General features: G+C 44.7%; 1 protein-coding gene across 1 annotated transcript in view; it reads left to right on the top strand.

The window, feature by feature from the left end:
• Positions 1-254: 254 nt before the first annotated feature.
• Positions 255-21,772, top strand: part of PXDC1 (PX domain containing 1) — a 34,352-nt gene continuing 12,834 nt past the window's right edge. The window contains exons 1-3 of the mRNA XM_032222716.1: positions 255-977; positions 16,344-16,435; positions 19,582-19,699. Of these exons, the coding sequence (XP_032078607.1) occupies positions 722-977; positions 16,344-16,435; positions 19,582-19,699 (466 nt within the window). The 5' untranslated portion in view covers positions 255-721. The remainder of the gene's footprint in view (positions 978-16,343; positions 16,436-19,581; positions 19,700-21,772) is intronic.

Here is a 21,772-nt window from a genome sequence, read left to right as displayed (position 1 = left end):
AGAGAGAGACAGAGAAAGAGGGAGACAGAGTGAGAGGCAGAGAGAGGGGGGAGAGAAAGAGAGAGGGAGGAAGGGAGAGAGAAAAACAGACAGACAGAGAGAGAGAGGGAGAGAGAAGAGAGAGACAGGGAGGGGGAGAGAGACAGAAAGAGAGAGAGAGGAAGGAAGAGGGGGAGAGGGAAACAGAGACAGACAGAGAGAGAGAAAGAGAGAGGGAGGGAGGGGGAGAGAGAGAGGAGAGACAGACAGGGAGAGTGGCGGAGAGAAAGAGAGAGAGAGAGAGAGGCGTCGAAGCCACAAGATGCAACGCAACGCCGCCCTACGAGCAGCGCGCCTGTCCCCTCCGGCCTGAAAAGCAGAAGCCCGTCTGATTTGCCCGACGGTTCCTCTCCTCCCAGTCCGCGCTTGGGACTCGCGAGCGGTGGCGGCAAAAAAAGGGCAACTGTAGCCAGGGAGAAGAGGCGGCGGCGGCGGTGGAGGAGGCGGAGAAGGAGGCCGGCGGCTGAGCCCTCCCCTCCTGGGTCTCTCTGCCTGGGCGAAGAATGCCGGAGGCGCCCGGGGCCGCCCTGCGCGGAGCTTGAAGGCAGCGCCTGGTGCCGCCGACGCCCAAGCTCGCCCATGGCTCCCTTCTTCTCCTGACCGCCCAGCGGCTTCGGAGCGAAGGACGGAGGCTGCCCGCCGTCCCCCTGGCCGAGGGCTGGTATGCTCGGGCAGCGGCGGGATGGCCTCGGCTGTGTTTGAGGGCACCTCGCTGGTCAACATGTACGTGCGGGGCTGCTGGGTGAACGGCATCCGGAGGCTGATCGTCAACCGGCGCGGGGACGAGGAGGAGTTCTTTGAGATCCGAACCGAGTGGTCCGACCGGAACGTCCTGTACTTACACCGCAGCTACTCGGACTTGGGCCGCCTCTTCAAGCGCCTGCTGGACTCCTTCCCGGAGGATCGCCCCGAGCTCTCCCAGTCCCCCTTCCTCCAAGGTTTGCCGGCCGCCTCGTTTTCCGACTTTCTCCCTCTCCTCCCCCCCCTCCCAAACTCCATCCTATGCCCGCTTGGCGACTGGTCGCTAAGGCGAGAGGAAGTTCCCTGCAAAGGAGCGGCGCTTCCTTCCCGCCGCAGTTGAGGGATCGGGGTGGGCTGGGGAGGGAAACTTTCCGCCTCTTCTTAAACCTGTTGGCTGCCGAAAGCCTAAATAGACCCGACGTTTCCTTGTAGTAGAGGAAGGCAACTTGGATAGGACGGAGTGTCTCTACTAGGCTGGTTTCTAAACAGAAACAGAGCAAGAGATTTGGAAAGGGGCACATTGGAGGTCATCTAGTCCAACCCCGGCAGGAAACCCTATCTACCATTTCAAACATACAGTCGGGAACTCCGGGTCAGTCCTTTGACATTCCTGATCAATAGAATGTCTCTGGGCATACTAAAAGCTTCACCCCCAAAAATGGGAATAGGCAGGCTACTTCAGCTGACTGCAGTTCTGCAGTTCGGCGGTTCAAATCTCACCAGCTCAGGGTTGACTCAGCCTTCCATCCTTCCGAGGTGGGTAAAATGAGGACCCAGATTGTTGTTGGGGGCGATATGCTGACTCTGTAAACCGCTTAGAGAGGGCTGAAAGCCCTATGAAGCGGTATATAAGTCTCACTGCTATTGCTATTGCTAATAGGAAATACTTGTGATAATGACGGTATTTTTCTGCTAATGACCGAGTGGGAATGAATGGGGGCATAATCTCCTCCCCCCCCCCTTAGCCATGAAGGTGGACTGTAGGAATAGAGGGGGCAGAGAGCCACGTGGCTGGTCAGCTGGTCAGCTCCACCCTTAGACTTCCTTGAGTTCAGCTCTTGAGAAGTCCTGAGTCCTTGGGAGGAGGGCGGCGTATAAATCCAATGAACCTCAACCTCAACCTGTGTAGGTCTTTCTGAGTGTAGTCTTTCTGTGAGTGTTGAAAACGGTTGGCCTGTTGCACTGCCTTCTAATTCTGAGGATTGTACAAGCACATTCCTAAAATGACTACAGTTGTGGTTGCTGTTGTATGGGGAGCTGTGATGTAATGTGCATTTATTCGGGATTTTCTGACGTTTGGCATGGGGGTTCGCAACTTTATCAATGCAGAATCTCAACCTCCTAACCGGTAGGGATGCTGATACCAGGAAAACATCAAAGAAATAGCCTCATAACACATGTTGTTTTACGGATCCCAAGTACTGGTTGTTGATACAACTGTTTGTTCTTTGGATTCTCAGCAATCAACTCTGGGTGTAGCTGGTATGAGTGCTAGACATCCTAATTCGTCAAATGTCTCCTTACACAAGTAGAGAAACAGTTATTGCTACAGGAGAAGTGACGCAAACTATGATACTCAGATTAAGTGACATTAATCCAGGAATCCATGATAGCAAAATGAAAGGATGATCCTTCCGAGCCTCTCCGAGTTGCCCTGTGCGACCCAGATTCCTTGAACAGTGAGTTGGGCGGCATATACATTTAATAAATAAAAATACAAAATGAACGGTTTTTTCCCCCCTTCCAGCCTTATTCTGGTCCTTCATATTTCTAAATTGCTACGTTGACTCAAAAAACTTATTGAATAACCTTGAAACATACATTAAAATAGATGCTTTAAAATAGTATAGTTTGTAATTTGTAATTTATTTGTAATTTGATAGAATTTGTATGCCGCCCAATCTCTTGGGACTCTGGGCGGCTTACAGAGCAAGATTAAAAAAAAAACATTTAAAAGATTAAGAATAAAAATACAGTTGTTAAAATCACACACCATCCATTCTGTCTAAGTGGGGCTGGGCATTGATCAACAGCCCCAGGCCTGCCAGAACAGCCAGGTAAGAAATGTGCTGTCACTAACCAGCTTTTCCATGCTGTTTCAAGATTGTAAGCGTGGCAGGGACTGAATTTACCTGGATCTGCAAAGGGAATCCTATAATTATAGTTCAGCTCTCAGAAATACCCTTCATTCATAATAAGAAACAAAAATTGAAAGAAAAATGGCTCAGGTGGAACGACAGCTCTTCAGAACCAACTTATCCTTAGCATAAATTGATCCACCGTTGCAGAATCGAATAATCTTTTAGTTAATTATTGAAGATAATCCCAGAAAAACACTTGTTACAAAAGGGCAATTAAGGGCTACGGTTTTGTATTCCTCTGTAATACAGATGTAATCATCACGTTGGCAAGTTCTACATTTGATATTTATGTGGTTCATGTATTTCTCCATCCAACATGCATGCATATCTATTCAAGTAATGTATACCTTTCTCACGGGCAGATTTAATTTGATGTGTAAAATATATTCTACCAAAGGGCTTTTGACTCCCAGCTATTTGGTAACATTTGTAAGAGTCAAATATTTGAATTCATCTAAAACATGTTGAAAATGTAAGCATCCTCTGTGTGTGTGTGTGTGTGTGTGTGTGTGTGTGTGTACGTACGTACATACATACATACATACATATATATTCGAATCCCAGTAAGGGTATGGCTAGCTGATGAGAGCTAAATAGCTTGAAATAGATCTATACTAGTCTCCCTTTATTTATTTATCAGCACAAATAAAAAAAACATATATATATATATGTATGTATGTATGTATGTATGTATGTATGTATGTATATATATATGTGTATGTATATATATATATATATATATATATATATATATATATATATATGTTTTTATTTGTGCTGATAAACATGTATGTGTGTGTGTGTGTGTGTGTGAGTGAATATATATATATATATATATATATATATATATATATATATATATATATATATATATATATATATTTGGTATGCCCAAATATGGGAGGAAGTTCACTGCTTCCATTCTCTGTCCATCGGCTCGTCATATTTATCAGCACAAATACAACACACACACACACACACACAAACACACATGTATGTGTGTGTGTGTGTGTGTGAATGAATATATATATATATATATATATATATATATATATATATATATATATATATATATATATTCCTGTTATCATAACACTTCTCTTCATTAGATGATATTCCCAGCCCAACCTATATAAAAAAACCATTTTTAATTCATTTTGAAATTGATTTTAACTGAAATAAAAGAAACACAATTAAAGAAAAAAGGATCTTTCTAAAATATGTGGTTTGCTTTTAATAATGAAATGCAAAGAAACTCAAGAAAAGAAAAGAGAAATGATATTGGTATACAGTCAAGAAAAAAATAAATCCTAGATTTATTATGGTCATTAAATTTATCTAAGTGTGACAAAAAGAAGAAAAAAGGCTAACTGACAAAAATTAGAGAAAGCATCCACATAATATTCACTATATTGATATAAAATTAAACTTAAACATAGACCCCTTTCTGCAATGTTTTCCCTCCATTTCGTTGTTTCTCCCAAATTGTAGCGTCAGTTACACTTGTGTTTTAGGGTAATTGTTTTTAAGAAGAAGAATGAAATGCTACGTTGTGGAAGGCCTGGCTTCGCATGGGGTCAACTGTAAGATGGCAAGTGGATGGCCGTAAGAACAAGCAGTGCAGTCACGTCATGTTAAAATCCTTGGCAGGCAGTTTTGTTGTTAATTCTGTGGTTGTACTTTGGCTCCGATTGCTGGGAAACTGAACGGGGTAATCAGGCTCTGTGTACAACAGGCAGTACACGGTTTCTGCTGGAACCGCTGAACAGATAGAAACAGAGGGAGAAAAAATGGACGGAGTCCTCTGTTTCAGCAACTCTGTGGATTGATCTCCTGGCTAGGTAGCATAAAATCACAGCGGACAGCCTCATAAATAGTTCTCTGCTCTGGGCTACCATCCTTAGAGAAATCTGAGCATTTGTGGTCAGGCTGCAAAATGCCTTCTAATCAGTGGTGGGTTTCAAAAGTTTTTGGAACCTACTCTGTGGGTGTGGCCTGCTTTGTGGGAGTGGCTTTCCAGCCATGTGACCTGGTGGGAGTGGCTTCCCGGCCATGTGACCGGGTGGGAGTGGCTCAGTGGTGGGATTAGCAATAGCAATAGCAGTTAGACTTATATACCGCTTCATAGGGCTTTCAGCCCTCTCTAAGTGGTTTACAGAGTCAGTATATCGCCCCCCACAGTCTGGGTCCTCATTTCACCCACCTCGGAAGGATGGAAGGCTGAGTCAACCTTGAGCCGGTGAGATTAGAACCGCTGAATTGCAGATAACAGTCAGCTGAAGTGGCCTGCAGTACTGCACCCTAACCACTGCGCCACCTCGGGATTCAAATAATTTAAGATTTCTTTCAACAACCGGTTCTCCGAACTGTTTAGAACAGTGGTAGTCAACCTGGTCCCTACCACCCACTAGTGGGCGTTCCAGCTTTTATGGTGGGCGGTAGGGGTTTTGTCCGATACTGAAGCACTTTCTCTTTTTTTTAATTTAATTGACTTTTTTTTTAAATCATAGAATTATTTAAAAACATTTTCATTAGGTTTTCATAAAATCACCATTACTGTGGAACCGATGGGCGGTTAGAAAATTTTACTACTAACAGAGATACAAAAGTGGGCGGTGGGTCATCCCAGGTTCAGAGTCAGAAAGATGAAAATTTCAAGTTAGCAATAGCAGTTAGACTTATATACCGCTTCATAGGTCTTTCAGCCCTCTCTAAGCGGTTTACAGAGTCAGCATATCGCCCCCACAGTCTGGGTCCTCAGTTGTAGGTCAAGAAACGGTTGTCACCCATTGGAAAAGCTTGAGCTCGCTGCTCTTCTTAAATAGAAGCAACCCCATGTTGGTCATTGGGAAGCAGTGGTGGGTTTCAAATTTTTTTAGAACCTCTTCTGTAGGGTGTGGCCTGCTTTGTGGGAGTGGCTTGCCAGCCACGTGACTGGGTAGGAGTGGCTTGCCAGCCATGTGACTGGGTGGGCCTGGCCAACTTGTAAAATGTGGTGAAACTCACTTGACAACGCTCTTGCTTAGCAACCAAAATGTTGGCTCAGAAACTCTGGCGTTTGAAGCACGCAAGTCTTAAAGCTGTCAAATGACAAGACCTTTGCACCCCTAACCCTTTAGGAAAAAAAACCTCCAGGGGTGTTCAAACTTGACAGCTTTAAGACTTGTGGACTTCAACTCCCAGAATTCCTCCTCCAGTCTTGTTGGCTCAGGAACTCTGGCATTGAAGCACACAAGTCTTAAAGCTGTCAAGTTACAAGACCCTTGCACCCCTAACCCTTTAGAAAAAATAACTCCAGGGGTGTTCAAACTTGACAGCTTTAAGACTTGTGGACTTCAACTCCCAGAATTCCTCCTCTCGCTCTTCATCTTGATGATGTGCGGACAGACGGGGGGAGGGATCTGGAACCGGTTCTAAACGGCACTGTAGATTTGTGGAACCTCTTCTATAGAAGAGGTTAGAACTGGCAGGAACCCACCCTGTTTGGAAGGGTGGGGTTCCTTTCTAGCACAGAGCCTTGGAGAGCGCATTTACTCTGCTGACGGCACAATGATCCTTTGCACTGGGAGGGAGTGGCAGCTTCAACTCATCTTTACAGATCGGGGGACAACTGGGTCTCTAGGTTAACTGACGCCACGGTGGCACAATCTCCTCTGCCTGGGATTCCAGGCAAGGTTTTGCCCAACAATTCAGGAACTGGCTGCTGTTTTGTCGATTTCCGCGTCAGAATCTGAGCTGGCAGTGACACACAGGATTGACCAAGAGCACAAGACTTCAAACGAACAGGGCAAATTTTGCAAGATTTGGCTTCTATTTCATAATTTTGTGAACCACACTTTTGTCTAGTGGTGAAGGCCCGAGATTAGGCAGGAAACCTGTGAATTCTAGCTCCACTTTAGCGATGGAAATTGTCTGGGTGACTCTCAGCCCATGATGTCAGGCACAGGTGACAAGCTGGTCAATCAATTTCCTGACACAATCAATCAGTTGATTCCCTCCCCCCCTCCCCCACCCTTACACTTGGAGGAAAGCAGTGGGAAGAAAAAAAACAATTCTATATCACGAACTTCTTGTGGCACAGGTAGTCCTTGACTTATGACCAAAATCGAGCCCAAAATATATGTTGTTAAGTGAAAATATAATTTGTTAAGCAAGTTTTGCCCCATTTTACAACTTTTTTCTTTTTTTTTTTAATTCAAGGGTTTTATTTATTTTTTAATATAAATTATACATATTATAGGAACAAAGCATTATCCAGGTCTTTTCATTTACATGGTCCATTTTACGTCCGAGTTCTGTTTTCACTTTCAGCCAAATTATTCTCTGTCATTATTTTTCATCTTTATAGTTATTTTTTCTTAATACATAAACAATATCTTCAATTGCCCCTTCAAAGTTACACCAAATTTCCATTTCTTATTTTCTCCATTGGTATATTTTGCTATAAACAACATATATCCTCCAATTTAAACATAGAGGGCATTTCTCTCAATTTTTTCTACAATTAGCGATATACTATAATTTCTTTATTTCTTTTTTTTTTGTTAGCAGATTTCTTTTATTATTTTTTCCCTTCTACAACACCTTACAGTCATTACATCAACATTGTTATGTCATCCTACCTGTACATGTATATAATATTTCGCTTCTATATTTATACGCCTTTATACACAGTTATATATATTGTTTTTTGGCTTAATTAATGTTATTCCTGTTTTGCAGCCATTTGTACCAATTGTTCCAAATTTCATAATATTCCGACTCTTCTTTATCTTTTAATTTCAGTGTTAATTTGTCCATCTCTGCACAATCCAAAGTTCTTTTTAATCACTAGTTCATCCAAGGGGGTATTATTTTGTTTCCAGCATTGGGCAAATTTCTTTATTTCTTAATTAGTTACATAACACTAACAATCTTACTACTATACTTTTCAGCATCCCAAATAATAGCTTGCTGAATGTTGCAAAGCCTTTTGAGTTGGCAACTGTATGATGGACAGAAGATATAACACCTCTGTCCTGTTTCCACACTCTGTTCTGACTCCACTCCTTCACAAACAACTTGGTCCAGTTGCCTCAACTTTAAAGTGGTCATTTAAATATGGCTGCTGCCCCTCCTGCCAGTTTTGGAGAGCTTTCCTCTGACCTACTAAGGAACTGCCTGTTCCTCTTGGTCATCTGAAGCGTCTCTCTTTCTTCCCTGTCCCTCCAAGATGGATCCGATCCAAAGATTCCCTAACAATGGTTTGTTCGGCTGGGTTTTCACAGAGCCAGTTTTCCCAACCGGTCTCATCACCGTGCTTCCGGCTTCTCCTTTACGACTTTTTTCTTGTCATGTTAAGTGAATCACTGCAGCTGTTATAAACCCCCCGGACACTGAAACTGTCATAAATGTGAGTCAGTTGCCAACCATCCAGATGTAAATCATGTGACCATGAGGGTCTTGCAATGGTCGTAAGAGTGAAAAAATGGTCATAAGTCACTTTTTTTCAGTGCCGCTGTAACTTTGAATGGTCACTCGGCGAACTGTTGTAAATCGAAGACTACCTGTATTCTTGCGGACCCAGTGGACTCTGGTGAATGAGTTTGGCTATAAACATGTCGAGGTGGCGCAGTGGTTAAACGCAGCACTGCAGGCTACTTCAGCTGACTGCAGTTCTGCAGTTCGGTTGTTCAAATCTCACCGGGTTGACTCAGCCTTCCATCCTTCCGGGGTGGGTAAAATGAGGACCCGGATTGTTGTTGGGGGAAATATGCTGACTCTGTAAACCGCTTAGAGAGGGCTGAAAGCCCTATGAAGCGGTATATAAGTCTAGCTGCTATTGCTATTGCTATGTCTGAATTTACATAGGACTACTTGATGACAGAGAGAAAATTAGTTTACTGAGAAAATTCTCAGCCAGAGGATTAGTTCCCTTGGGGTTCTTATATTTGTTAGACAGAAAGAGTTACCTGTTTTAGCAGTGTTAGATCTGTTATCTTCAATTAAATTTCAGGTGTTTCTGGTAATCTGCATTATTGCAGTTTGTTTTTTGGGGGATTCGCATAGTTTCACTTTCCTCCGCTTTTGCCGCGTAATTTTTATTATATTGTTTGGGCTCTTCATTTCATTTTTCTGATCTTGGGAATGTGAACTTATTCCCACATTTGTTTCTCCTCAGCTAAAACTAAGAAGTTGAAAGAGTTTCGGAGAGACTCACCGTCCTAAGCTGCCATCTGCAGTCACTTCTGCAATACTGCTGCGGAAACCTACCAGCCAACAAAAATGCAATTCTTTAGTCTCAATATTAAAATATCCGAAAGGTGGTTTTTCAAGAGGCAACTGGACTTTCTGGTAACCAGAAAGTCCAGTTGCCTCTTGAAAAAGCAGCTTTGGGACAACCATAACTTGGATGACTGAGAATCTTCATAGACACTCAATAACAAGGTAGATTTAAAGATAGTTTAATGGAAATATTTTGACAAAGTTGCCTGTGCCCCACACCTAGTGAATCTTGTGTGTGTTACTTTGCAGGATTTGAGATGGAAGTTAGCAATAGCAGTTAGACTTCTATACCGCTTCATAGGGCTTTCAGCCCTCTCTAAGTGGTTTACAGAGTCAGCATATCGCCCCCACAGTCTGGGTCCTCATTTTACCCACCTCGGAAGGATGGAAGGTTGAGTCAACCCTGAGCCGGTGAGATTTGAACCGCTGAACTGCAGATAACAGTCAGCTGAAGTGGCTGCAGTACAGCACTCTAACCACTGCGCCACCTCGGCTCTTTGCAGAATAGGTGAGAAGATCATTTAGTTACTTTGAAAAGACAATACATCAATAGCACTTAAGCCTTATATTCTGATTCACAGTGCTTTATATCACTCTCTAAGCGGTTACAGAGTCAGCCTCTTGCCCCCAACAATTTGGGTACTCATTTTACCGACTTCGGAAGGATGGAAGGCTGAGTCAATCTTGAGCCGATCAGAATCGAACTTCTGGCAGTCGGCAGAATTAGCCTGCAATACTGCATTCTGACCAGTGCACCAGCATGGCTTTTTTATATGTAGGAATTTGAATCTCCAAGACGTTGTTTACAAGCATCAAACTTTTGTCCATTTTGCAGAGCCCTTTATAATAACGTTATGACATATATATTTTCCTCTGTATGGTATCCTCTCCCCTTCAATTAAATATTATTGATGAAATCAACAATTGCAAAAGACTATAGGATGCTAAGCCAAAGTTCAGATGATTACATATCGGTATAAAATAGGAATGACAGCCAATACGTCTCCTAGATTCGTCAAATTTTATTTATTTTGTAGGATGTTTTCCTGAGATCTAAAAGAGAAGAATGTCATAATATTATAAGATTTATAAGATAAGTGACCACTTTGCTTAATAACTGAATTGCTGGTCCCAAGTGTAGTCACCTTAAGTCATGGCTACCTGCATTCCTTAAAAATAATCCTAGGAATGGCTAAAATATTTGCAGCGTATCAGCAAGATTGCTCCATCAAAATGCATGAAAGTTTCTGATTCTTACCAAAAATGCACGCAAGCTTCTGATTCTGTGTACTGTACCTCACGATGTTCAACACCCCACTCCCACCCCCACCATTACAAACATCAGCAATTAGAGGAGAACACACAGCTAAAAACTTACTTTCGGTTAGATAATTAAAGAGTCCGTTCCCTCGTTTTATCAGGCAGGGCTTTTTTTTTAATGGACTCTTGACATTGCACAATAAAATGTGTCACAGTTGATGCAATTTATATGTTGTGAAACTAATCTTTTATCTCTGCAGCATAGCAACAGCAGCTACTGTCTTGGAAATAGCTAATTTACTTCTACATCAGAAAAAATATCAGTGCAAATACTGCTCTCCATCAGTAATGACTTTACTGTGCTTACCTGCGCAAACATAGCAGTGTGTAGAATAAACCCATGGCCGTCAGTGGTACTTAAGGCAATCAGAACCAATTTAAGCCCCGTAGGTTTCAATTAATTCACACATGTATTACTAAGACTGGATTCAATTGATTATATTCTGTAAAACCAGATGTTGCCTGGATGGAGAGGAAATGCTTTTTTCCCCTCATTCTTTTGCATGGTTAATGTTATATAAATATAGACTTCCTATTGTTATTCCCCAAACAATGAAAGACACTTTGTTGCCCAGTTATGCATTTGCTTAGAACAGGGGTGTCAAACTCAAGGGCTGGGGGGGATGGATCCAGCCTGCAGGATGGTTAGATCTGGCCCGTGGGCAAAGGACCAGCCCGCAGGCCTCTGCCAGCGAAAATGGAACTCGGAGGTGGGGGAGGAAACATGAATCTCCAGGCTCAGTTTTCGCTGGCAGAGGGCTGGAGGAGGCCATCCACGCCGGAAATGGGGCCCAGGGAGGCTGTTCTTGCTGGAAATTGCAAGCTCCAGAGTGGTAGGCAGCTAAGTGGAACCTGCGAGGTAGGAGAGGAAGTGTGGGTGCTTAGAGGTGTGAGGAGGTTTGGGGAGAGAGTGGGTGTCAGGGAGGATGTGCAAGGAGGTTTGTGAGAGGTGTAGCATGGGCTGGGGAGTGCGTACATGCCAGTGGCTGATATGGTGCAAACAGAGGATCTGGGGGTGCATGGATGGGTGGAGAGTCTGACAATCTTCCCCGCTGTCTTCCCCAGTGACTTTCTGGGGAAGCTAGCAGAGTAGTTTGCAAATGATAATCATCTGATCACAGAGCATTGTAACATAAGGCCATAAGTGCAAACCTATTGCCAAGTGCTCAGATCACAATCACACAACTGCGGAGGTGTTAGGCCAGCCAGAAATCCACGGCCCGGTCCTAACCATCATTCATTCAGAGCTCCAAACAGTTGGTGAACAAATGCTCATAGGTGAAGGGCTACCTACTGTATAATCAAATTCAACTAGAGGACTCTTTTGGTGTTCTTCAGATTAGATACTGGAACATTTTCCTTGCTCCAGCAGTGACGTGCGGTGAGGTTTATGGCTGGTGAGGCAGTCCTCTCCCCCGACATCCCACTGTCTAAAGCACTTTCTTTCTCTCGCCCCTCTGAGCTCTGACAGGCGGGCGAAAGAAAGAAAGCGCTTTAGACAGTGGGGTGTCGGGGGAGAGGAGAGAATGCCTGCCATGATGAAAATGTAAAAATGTAAAAGGAAAAAGGCAAGAGCTGCTGAGGTCAGGCTGGGCTAGTTGCTGCCAGAGTCCCCAATGGATGACTCTGCTTAACTGTTTAAAGAAGCCTCTTAAAAAAACGCCCTCTACAGGAGGAGGCAAGAGAACCACGTGCCTCATCTACATAAGGAATTTTTCGGCTTTTAACCCTTGCTTAACTCTGCTCAAGTGATGATAAAAAGTCAGACTGGATGAGGCACCTCCTTCTCCTGCCGCCTCCTGTAGAGGGCACTTTTTTAGAGGCTTTTTTAAACAGTTAAGCACTAAGCAGAGTCATCCACGGTGACTCTGGCAGCAACTAGCTCAGCCTGACCTCAGCTCTTGCCTTTTTCCTTTTACATTTTTTCTTCTTTTCATGATGACAGTGGTGAGGCTCTGCCTCCCCTACCTCCCCTGACTGCACGTCACTGTGCTCCAGTAAGGTGAAAATATATTGCTGGCATGGATACAATGTACAGTTACCACTCTAAAGTGATATCGGGTGACATTCCTTGAAGAAATCAACAAAACCGACTTTGTTGTACCTGCACAGAAAAACGTTTCTAATAGTTAAATATATATTTTGGGAATTCATCCTATTTCAATGACTGGGCAAAGTATCCAAAAATGTTTTCTGGTTACCATAGTAATGTAATGTAAAGCGAGAGAGGTGTTTTCAACAACCGATGAAGACAATCCTACAGATTGTGCATGTGTATGATGAGTAATTTAATTATTACATTTAATGCAATTAATTAATGCAACAGATTTTCTTTACATTGGCTTCATATGAGCTGTGGTGGTGCAGTGGTTAGAGTGCAGTATTGCCGCCTAATTCTGCTGGCTGTCGGCTGCCAGCAGTTCAGCAGTTCGATTCTGACCGGCTTGAGGTTGATTCAGCCTTCCAACCTTCCGAGGTCAGTAAAATGAGGACCCAGTTTGTTGGGGGCAAACATGGTAACTTTGTATGCCGCTTAGAGCTGTTGATGACAGAAATGTCCTTCTGGGTTCAGCTCCAAGTGAGGAAAAGGACACTGGAGACATGGAGGCTGCTTGGAAAGATGGTTTATTGTTGGACAGGGCCACATGGCTTGAGTTCCTGAACAGAAAAGGGGATCACATGCTTCAATGTTGGTGGAGAAGAAGAGAAGGGCTGAGGGACGGGCTTGCTAGGCTTTTTATAACCTGTTCAGTCCCACCTCTCTGTTTCCTGTTCCTGTGTAAGACATGTATTCTGATTGGTTGTCAGACTCCCATGGGGCCATGCAGGGACTACTCTCTAGGCTGTGTTTTGAATCCAGGTATGGATGAGTTCTCAGATGCCATGTGGTCAGTTGAGTAAAGGGCCAATATTATCATGCTTTACTCCCATCCCCCTGGAGCTGCAGTGGAGAAGTCTTTATTATGTAAAGTGGACTAGCTTGGCCTTCTTAATGGCTCATTGACAAAGTGTGGATGGGCAGGAAGCTACAGGCAGCTATTCTGTCTTTTAAAACATGTTTCTTTCTTTTCACATCCAGAGAAATATTCTGCCTTTTCAATATTGCCTAGGATATTTCATTTTTCCGGGGGAGGGCTGGGTGATAACTTCCTACACTGTAAAGCACTGTGAAGCGGTATTTAAGTCTAAATGCTACTGCTCTTTGCTGTTTCTCAAGTCAGCCACTCAGGACAACATTACATCAAATTCTACTCAAAACACTAAACACAGATGCAATCATCACAATTCCAAAAAAACCCATCTGGTTTTGCATAGCAGGGAGATAAATGGAACTTCGTTGAAACCACTTTTAAGAATAAGCATACTCAGTGTGTAGAGAAACAGATGTTTGTCAAACTATGAGTAAGTGACAGGATGCACTGATTTTTCAGATGGTGTTTAAAGAGAGAGGAAATAGCCCTCATTTCCATATTGTGTGTCAGCGATCATACTAATATATTTCAGAATAACCTGTGGTTAGTTTCAGAATGCGCTCCATAGCTGTTTGGCCCAAAGGTCGTGGCATAAATCCCAGTGTGTATGCACTGTATGCTTGTAAACATTTAGCGAATAAAGTTCCAAACATGAATTTAACAAATATTTGTAAAAATAAAAATAAAATCCAATTTTAGGGAATATCAAATCCAATAGCATCTTGAAAAATTAATAACAGTTTTTTCCACAGCCTGTGTCCTTAGTTGCTTGCTTCTCTTTCTTTCCAAGGGGAAAAAAAAAGAGGAATTTGGAGGCAATTGGAGGGTGAGGTTTTAAAGTAAAATAGGGAAAAGTCATGAGCAAGCATGGCACCTATTTGGTGGGGGGGGGGGGGTTGCTGCCAAATTTCAACGAAAGCATTTTGGGGGATTTCTGGACTTTTCTTTTTTAAATCTAGGCTGCCCTCATGCTTATGCACAGATGGGCACAGGAAGTGATTGAAAAAGTCAGTTTGGAAGCAGTTGACTATGTGATCAAAGCTCCAATCCAGAGGTGGGTTCCTACCAGTTCGCACCAGTTCGGTAGAACCGGTTCGTCAAATCTACCGAACCGGTTAGAAGAGGTTCCACCAGTGGACCCGGAAAGCGGGCTACACCTACAGAAGAGGTTCCAAAAATTTTTGAAACCCACCACACACACACACACACACACACACACACACACACACACACACACAGACTCACAGAGAGAGAGAAAGAAAGGAAGGAAGAAAGAAATAAATAAAGAAAAAAGAAAAAAGAAAGAAAAAGTGAGAGAGATGAAAGAAAAAAAGGAAAAAGGGACAGAAAATATATCAGAAAACCTCAGAAAACATATATATATATATATTATTGAAAGGCCAGTCTTCAAAATATATCTTGCGTTGCTAGATGGTTGCTTCTCTGCTGAATGCAGACGGGAGGCACTTAACTAAAAAATGGTCTATTAGTTTAGGTCTCTCCATTTGTGAAATTTATCCAGACATGGGAGGACATGTAATTGGGCAAAATAGCTGAATTTAGCAGAATTCTATTCAGAGAGGTCCCATAGATTTTAGAAGTAGCAATGTGTGGAAGTATGGCTCCCTCTATTGGATACTGACCAAATTGCAGCGGAAAGACCTCATGTCGAGAGATTTTCTAAAGTTGGAAATTTATACCAGTGGTGGGATTCAAATAATTTAACAACCGGTTCTCTCCCCTAATGACCAGCTGGGTGGGAGTGGCTCAGTGGTCATGTGACTGTGTGGGTGTGGCCAAATCCGCATCACTCAGGTCGATGGACGCTTCGCCTTAGCTGTTACAATGTCATGAGGGTTAACCAGAGGGGCAGTTTCTGTAAGCAGGGCAATAAAGATGAGGCTAGAAACCACACCAGAATGTTTCCTTCCTGCCTTCCTTACAGGATTAGCCCTGTAAAGCGGAAAAAAAACAAAAGGAGATTTCTTCCAACAACCGGTTCTCCGAACTGCTTAGAAAGTTAACAACCGGTTCTCCCAGATAGGTGCGAAACGGCTGAATTCCACCACTGATTTAACCTTTAACCACAGATGTACTATTTGTGTTTCCTTCCTTCCTTCCTTCCTGCCTTCCTTACAGGATTAGCCCTATAAACTGTGTGTGGGGGGGGAATAAGATTTCTTCCAACAACTGATTTTTCCAACTGCTTAGAAAGTTAACAACCAGTTCTCAGGAATAGGTGCGAACCAGCTGAATCCCACCACTGATTTATACAATAGAGTAAACCGGGGGTTCCCAACCCCCAGGCCATTAACCGGCACCAGTTGGTGGCATGCCAGAAACTGGGCCATGTAAACAAGGAAAGCGCCATCCGCAGAATGCAGGCAGCACATGAAACCATGCTCCCTCCAGTCCACAGAAATATCTCTCCATGGAACTGGTCCCTGGCACTCCCCTTGGTAACCCCAGTCCATAGTCCAATCGTATATCTCCAGAGCTGTCAGGTGGGAGACATCTTCAAAAATCATCATCAGGTTGGAATGCCGGACAGTTGGCCTTGGCGGGAAACTCTCCTCCTTCCACATGCGCAAACGAATGGTGAGAACAACTCCCAATTAACAGTCCTCCTGTACAGATTACTTCCCTCACCCAAATACCATGCCCTCCCTCCCCGTTTCAATGGCAGCCGAAAAGCAAGCAGCAAAACAGAGGCTGACATTCACTCTTACACATTGAAGTTATATTCCCACGTATTGAGAAGGTAGAATACAGGTTGAAAAGTGTACAGTCCAGAAATAAAATGTAGCTTTCCCTCAGAATACGTCCTTAAAGATTTTCTTCTTCTTCTTCTTCTTCTTCTTTTTAGGCTTAATTACGATTAAAGAGTCTCATGACATAGAAGCCAGGCTGAACGAGGTGGAGAAGCTCCTAAAGAATATTATAAATATGCCTTGGAAGGTAAGTGAGAGGAATGATAAATTTCAGGGAAAGTTTAGGCAATGTTGATTTTGTTCAATTGTTTGATTTTGATTACCTGGGAGGAGTAGTGGGTTGCAGGCGGTACGCCCCGGTACGGGCGTACCGGATCCTGCCCGGAGTACCGGGTACCGTTCCGGTACGGTGCTCCGGAGGGCCCACCCGCCCACCTGCGCTCCTTACCTGTGCTTTATGCTTTTGGCGCTTCTGAGCACGTGCATGGTGCGTGCGGCACCTGCGCGACGCTTCGCCAAGCAGCTGGAGTGTTGCGGAGGCTTGTGGAAGCGTCATTTGATGCTACAACGCAGGCGCGCGGTGCATGTGTGTGACTCCAGGGCCGTTCCAAACGTACCAGTTGGAAAAAAATACGGAATCCACCACTGCCAGGGAGACGTGAAAAACCAGTGAAGAAATGTTAAAATGTCCACGAAGTTAAGAATTATGGTTGGAAGAGAGCCACAAGTGGCTGCATTTTAGCCTAGATTACAGACTTAACACTAAAACCGTAGTGTCAACCTTAAGATGGGCCTTTTGGGCTATAGGAGACCCCTGCTGAGGCCTCGTGGTACAAGGATGGAGATCTCAAACCTTTTCTCTCAAAATATTTTTACATCTTGATCTTCCTCTCTGTCTTCCTCAAGGAGCCTCACTTTAGCATCTTCCCACTCTTGCGCCTTTCCAGGGGTGAAAATATCACAAAGGAAAGCGACATGATTTCTCTAGCACTACTTCATGGCCCGTAGCACGGGTGTCAAACTCAAGGCCTGGGGCCTGGATACGGCCCACAGGGTGCTTAGATCTGGCCCATGGGGCTGCCCTGGAAATAGCGAAGGGTTGCCTCTGCCAGAGAAAACAGAGCTCGGGGGGGGGGCACCAGCAGAGGGCTACAGGAGGCCATCGCTGCCGATAATGGGGGCCAGAAGGTCTGCATGGGCCCCTTGAGCTCCATTTTCACTGGCAGAAGGGCTGCAGGAAGCGGTCACGGCTCAAAACTGAGCTCGGGAGCCTGTTTTTGCTGGCGTAGCGCTCAGGCACCACGGGTTCCCCCAACACAAATGACATCAAGTTGGCCACGTCCGCCCCGGCCTCCCGTGGTCAAACATGACCCTGATGCAGCCCTCAATGAAGTTGAGTATGACACCCCTGGCCTATAGTTTCAAGTTGTGTGGCTAGAGCAGTGATGGTGAACCTTTTCGGCACCGAGTTCTCAAACTGGGAACCGAGGTGACGCAGTGGATAGGGTGCAGTACTGCAGGCCACTTCAGCTGGCTGTTATCTGCAGTTCAGCGGTTCTAATCTCACCGGCTCAAGGTTGACTCAGCCTTCCATCCTTCCGAGGTGGGTAAAATGAGGACCCGGATTGTTGTTGTTGGCAATATGCTGACTCTGTAAACCGCTTAGAGAGGGCTGAAAGCCCTATGAAGCGGTATATAAGTCTAACTGCTATTGCTATTGCTAACTGGAACATGTGTGCACGCTGGAGCACCAGAAATCTGAAGGCAGCTGGCCGGTGCATGCATGCCTGGTTTTTGGCTGTTTTGGGGGGCATTTTCAGGTCGTTTTTCACACCGTTTTTGGATCGTTTTCAGGCTGCTTTGGGGCTGTTTTCAGGCCATTTCTCAACCTGAAAACAACCTGAAAAACAGCCTGGAAAAGGCCCCCCAAAACAGACTGTTTTTTTAACCCAGAAGAGCAGCTGGTAACGGCATGTGTGCCCACAGAGAGGGCTGTGCGTGCCACCTCTGGCAAGTGGGCCGTAGGTTTGCCATCATGGGGCTAGAGAATTCAGCTCTAATGCTTTTGCACACGAGAGAAAAACAGCTCTTGATACAATAGCAATAGCAATAGCAATAGCAATAGCAGTTAGACTTATATACCGCTTCATGGGGCTTTCAGCCCTCTCTAAGCGGTTTACAGAGTTAGCATATCGCCCCCAACAACAATCCGGGTCCTCATTTCACCCACCTCGGAAGGATGGAAGGCTGAGTCAACCTTGAGCCGGTGAGATTTGAACCGCCGAACTGCAGATAACAGTCAGCTGAAGTGGCCTGCAGTACTGCACCCTAACCACTGCGCCACCTCGGCTTTACAGGGTTTTATAGCGGGGCCAGACACATCGCATGTCGGCTACGCCCACCATAGCTCCGCAAAGGCAAAAAACATTGTGAATACATCACGATGCGTCACATGACACGATCGAGTTTGACACCCCTGTAATAGGAGAACAAGAAGCCATTTCCGTCGAAGTCAAGCAGCTGAATTTTAGCAGAACAGTGTAGCTGTTACATACGGTTACAGTACGCAGATCTATAGATGGTCTACTTTCTGTCAAGCTCATTACTCACTTCAAATTTCATTTCATTTCCTCTTTGCACTGGGTAAACTGGGCAGAAGGAACCCTGTTCCGATGTTTCTTCTGTCAATGTTCCAAGTATCATGTAGAATTAAATCGGAGTCCAAGGCAAAACTATCCTTAAAGTTCCAATTTATTAAATTTATAGGCCGCCCAATCCCGGAGGACTCCGGGAGGCTTACAACAAAGAAGAAAAAAGAAAAAAGAAGAAAAGCAAAAAATAGTTTAAAATTCACAACACACATACGTTCTAATCGGGGCTGGACCTTAACACTAAGGTCAACAGCCCCAGGCCTGCTGGAACAGCCAGGTTTTAACGGCTTTCCTGAAGGCCATGAGAGTGGGTAAGGTCCGGACCTCTGGGGGTAGCTGATTCCAAAGAGTCGGAGCAGCCACAGAGAAGGCTCTCCTCCGGGGGCCCGCCAGCCGACACTGTCCGGCTGACGGTATCTGAAGGAGGCCCACCCTGTGGGATCTTATCGGCCGTTGGGAGGTGTGTGGCAGTAGGCGGTCTCGCAGATAGGCTGGCCCTAAGCCATGTAGGGCTTTAAATTTCCACAATCTTTACATTTGCTGGAACTAGAACTTGCAGCGTTCCCAGCTAGTATGGAGGGCATCTTCGGAAAGTTGTCTACAATCTGTAGAGTTTCAAGCAGAAATCTTTCTTGGTCCTATCTGCAAGTGGTAAGGATTGAACAAAGGGCTTCTAGTTTGGCCTCAAATGTTGTTTTTCCTCCTTCCTTGCTTATAATTGTCTCTGTTAATTTTATTTCAGTATTCCAGATCTGAAGTTGTCCTGACCTTTTTTGAAAGGTCTCCTTTAGACCAAGTGTTAAAAAACGACAACGTCCATAAAATCCAACCCAGTTTCCAGAGTCCAGTTAAAATATCTGGTAAGGCTGAAGTGGTTTGCTTTAAGCTGCATGAGATAACGCATTAGGAATTGTGATTCATCTCAGTACAAACTCAGTATGAACTGGTGGGGTATAGAATAACTTCATGGTGTTTTTTTATATTCAATCCCATGGGGTTTTGATGATCTCAGAAAATTTAACTGTTTTCATGCTTACATTGCCCCTTCCCCCCTAAAATCAATTTGCATTTCATTTTGGGTTCCTGTTCTGACCCCCCCCCCCTCGTCCTTCACCAAAGCACGCCGAGTCAAAGATACTGCAATGATTTATTGACACACAGATGAGACCTTGGCAGCAATCCAGCACAGACAAGACATTGGCAACAATCCAGCACAGACTAACCTTGGCAGCAATCCAGCCTGCCAAGCTAGCCCAAAGAGTTGTCCAGCTCCAGTGAATACGTTGACTCCTGCAAAAGGGGCGTGTGCACAATCATTCCTTTTATAGTCTTGAGAGGAGCCTAATTACCACCAGCTGAGTGCAATTACCTCCTGTAACTGCGTAACTGTTCCTTATGCCTATTAGCTCTTCGTTGCCTGGCATCCAAGACCAACTCCCTTGTCTCCTCCCCACTGCTCCAATGCATGACGTCTGGATCACACTCCCTTGTCTCCTCCCCACTGGTCCAAGGCTCCGGTGCCTCCTGGTGGCCAACCAGCCTCTTTGCGCCCTGCTCGGAGTCGGAACCCTGTCCAGGGTCCTCCACATCCTCCAGAACAGACTCATAGGGCCCCTCACTGTCAGAGTCTGGTGGCAGCTCCAACGGCTCCTGCTGGGCCACAACAGGTTCCTATGGACATTATTAGTGGGATGTTACTTATGCAGCAGGTATTGCAATGGTAACTGCTGGATTACATTTTTGTCTGCCAAAGGTTTTGATGGCAAGGTTGTGATCTGCTTAAAAAAGAAGGTTGAGAATGCCCAGAATAGACTTCGAAATATTCATTAGGAGAACCAACTATAGTTACTCACTTTAAGCTTGTTCCCTCTCTGAACATTCTTTTGCCACTACAGCAGGGGTATCAACTCAATTTCATTGAGGGCTGTATCAGGGCTGTGGTTGACCTTGGGGGTGGTGTTGGCCGACTGGGTGTGTGGCCAACTGGGTAGGAAAGGCCAACTTGATGACACTCACTGGGCATGGCTGACCAGGTGGGTGTGGCCAGCTTGACACCACTCCCCAAACTCTGGCATGTTTCCTCTTTGCACTGGGTAGACTGGGCAGAAGCAACCCCGTCCCGATGTTTCTTCTGTCAGCGTTCCAAGTATCGTGTAGAATTAAATCGGAGTCCAAGGCAAAACGATCCTTAAAGTTCCAATTTAATAAAGCAGACATCTTAGGCACATCTGTGTTAATCCCAATTCTGGAAATGACATCAGAATCCCACAGATGTGCTAAGATGTCCGCTTTGTTAAATTGAAACTTGAAGGATTCTTTTGCCTTGGGCTCTGATTTAATTCTACATGATACTTGGAACACTGACATCTTCTTCACATTGGGTAGACCGGGCCAAAATGAACATGGGCCAGCCCCATACATTTTCCAGAACGGCTCTGCAGGCCGGATCTGACCACATCGCGGGCTGGATGCGGCCCATGGGCTTTATGTTTGACACCCCTGCATTACAGCCTTAATTATTGATACTGGTTGTTAAAATGTAAGAAAAGAAACTATACATATCAACATCTTGCAAGCCGAGCCGATGTTACATTTTGTTATTGTTCGGTCTCCCAGTTTGAAGAAATTGACAGTTTTGTACAGGTGAAATCTGATTCAGATCTTTCCTTGGGTAAATCCTTCCCTGAGTGAGGTCAAATCAATATATATCACACTTAGCTGCAGTTTTACACTTGAATTCTTAGGAATAGGAATAAATGCCCATAGAATTCATTCGTCTTGGGAATAAATGCCCATAGAATTCATTATCTGTAGGGTTGCACCAGGGGTGGGTTTCTCGCCCTGTTCCAACCTTGTGCATGCACGCAGTGCACGGATGTGTATTAGCGCCTGTGCGATGCTCCAGCTGCTCCTGGAGGATCGCGCAGGCGCTG

Source organism: Thamnophis elegans, chromosome 8, assembly GCF_009769535.1.
Source record: "Thamnophis elegans isolate rThaEle1 chromosome 8, rThaEle1.pri, whole genome shotgun sequence".
Lineage (NCBI taxonomy): Eukaryota > Metazoa > Chordata > Lepidosauria > Squamata > Colubridae > Thamnophis > Thamnophis elegans.
Note: the sequence above shows the minus strand (reverse complement) of the source record. Positions and strands in the feature narration are given on the sequence as shown.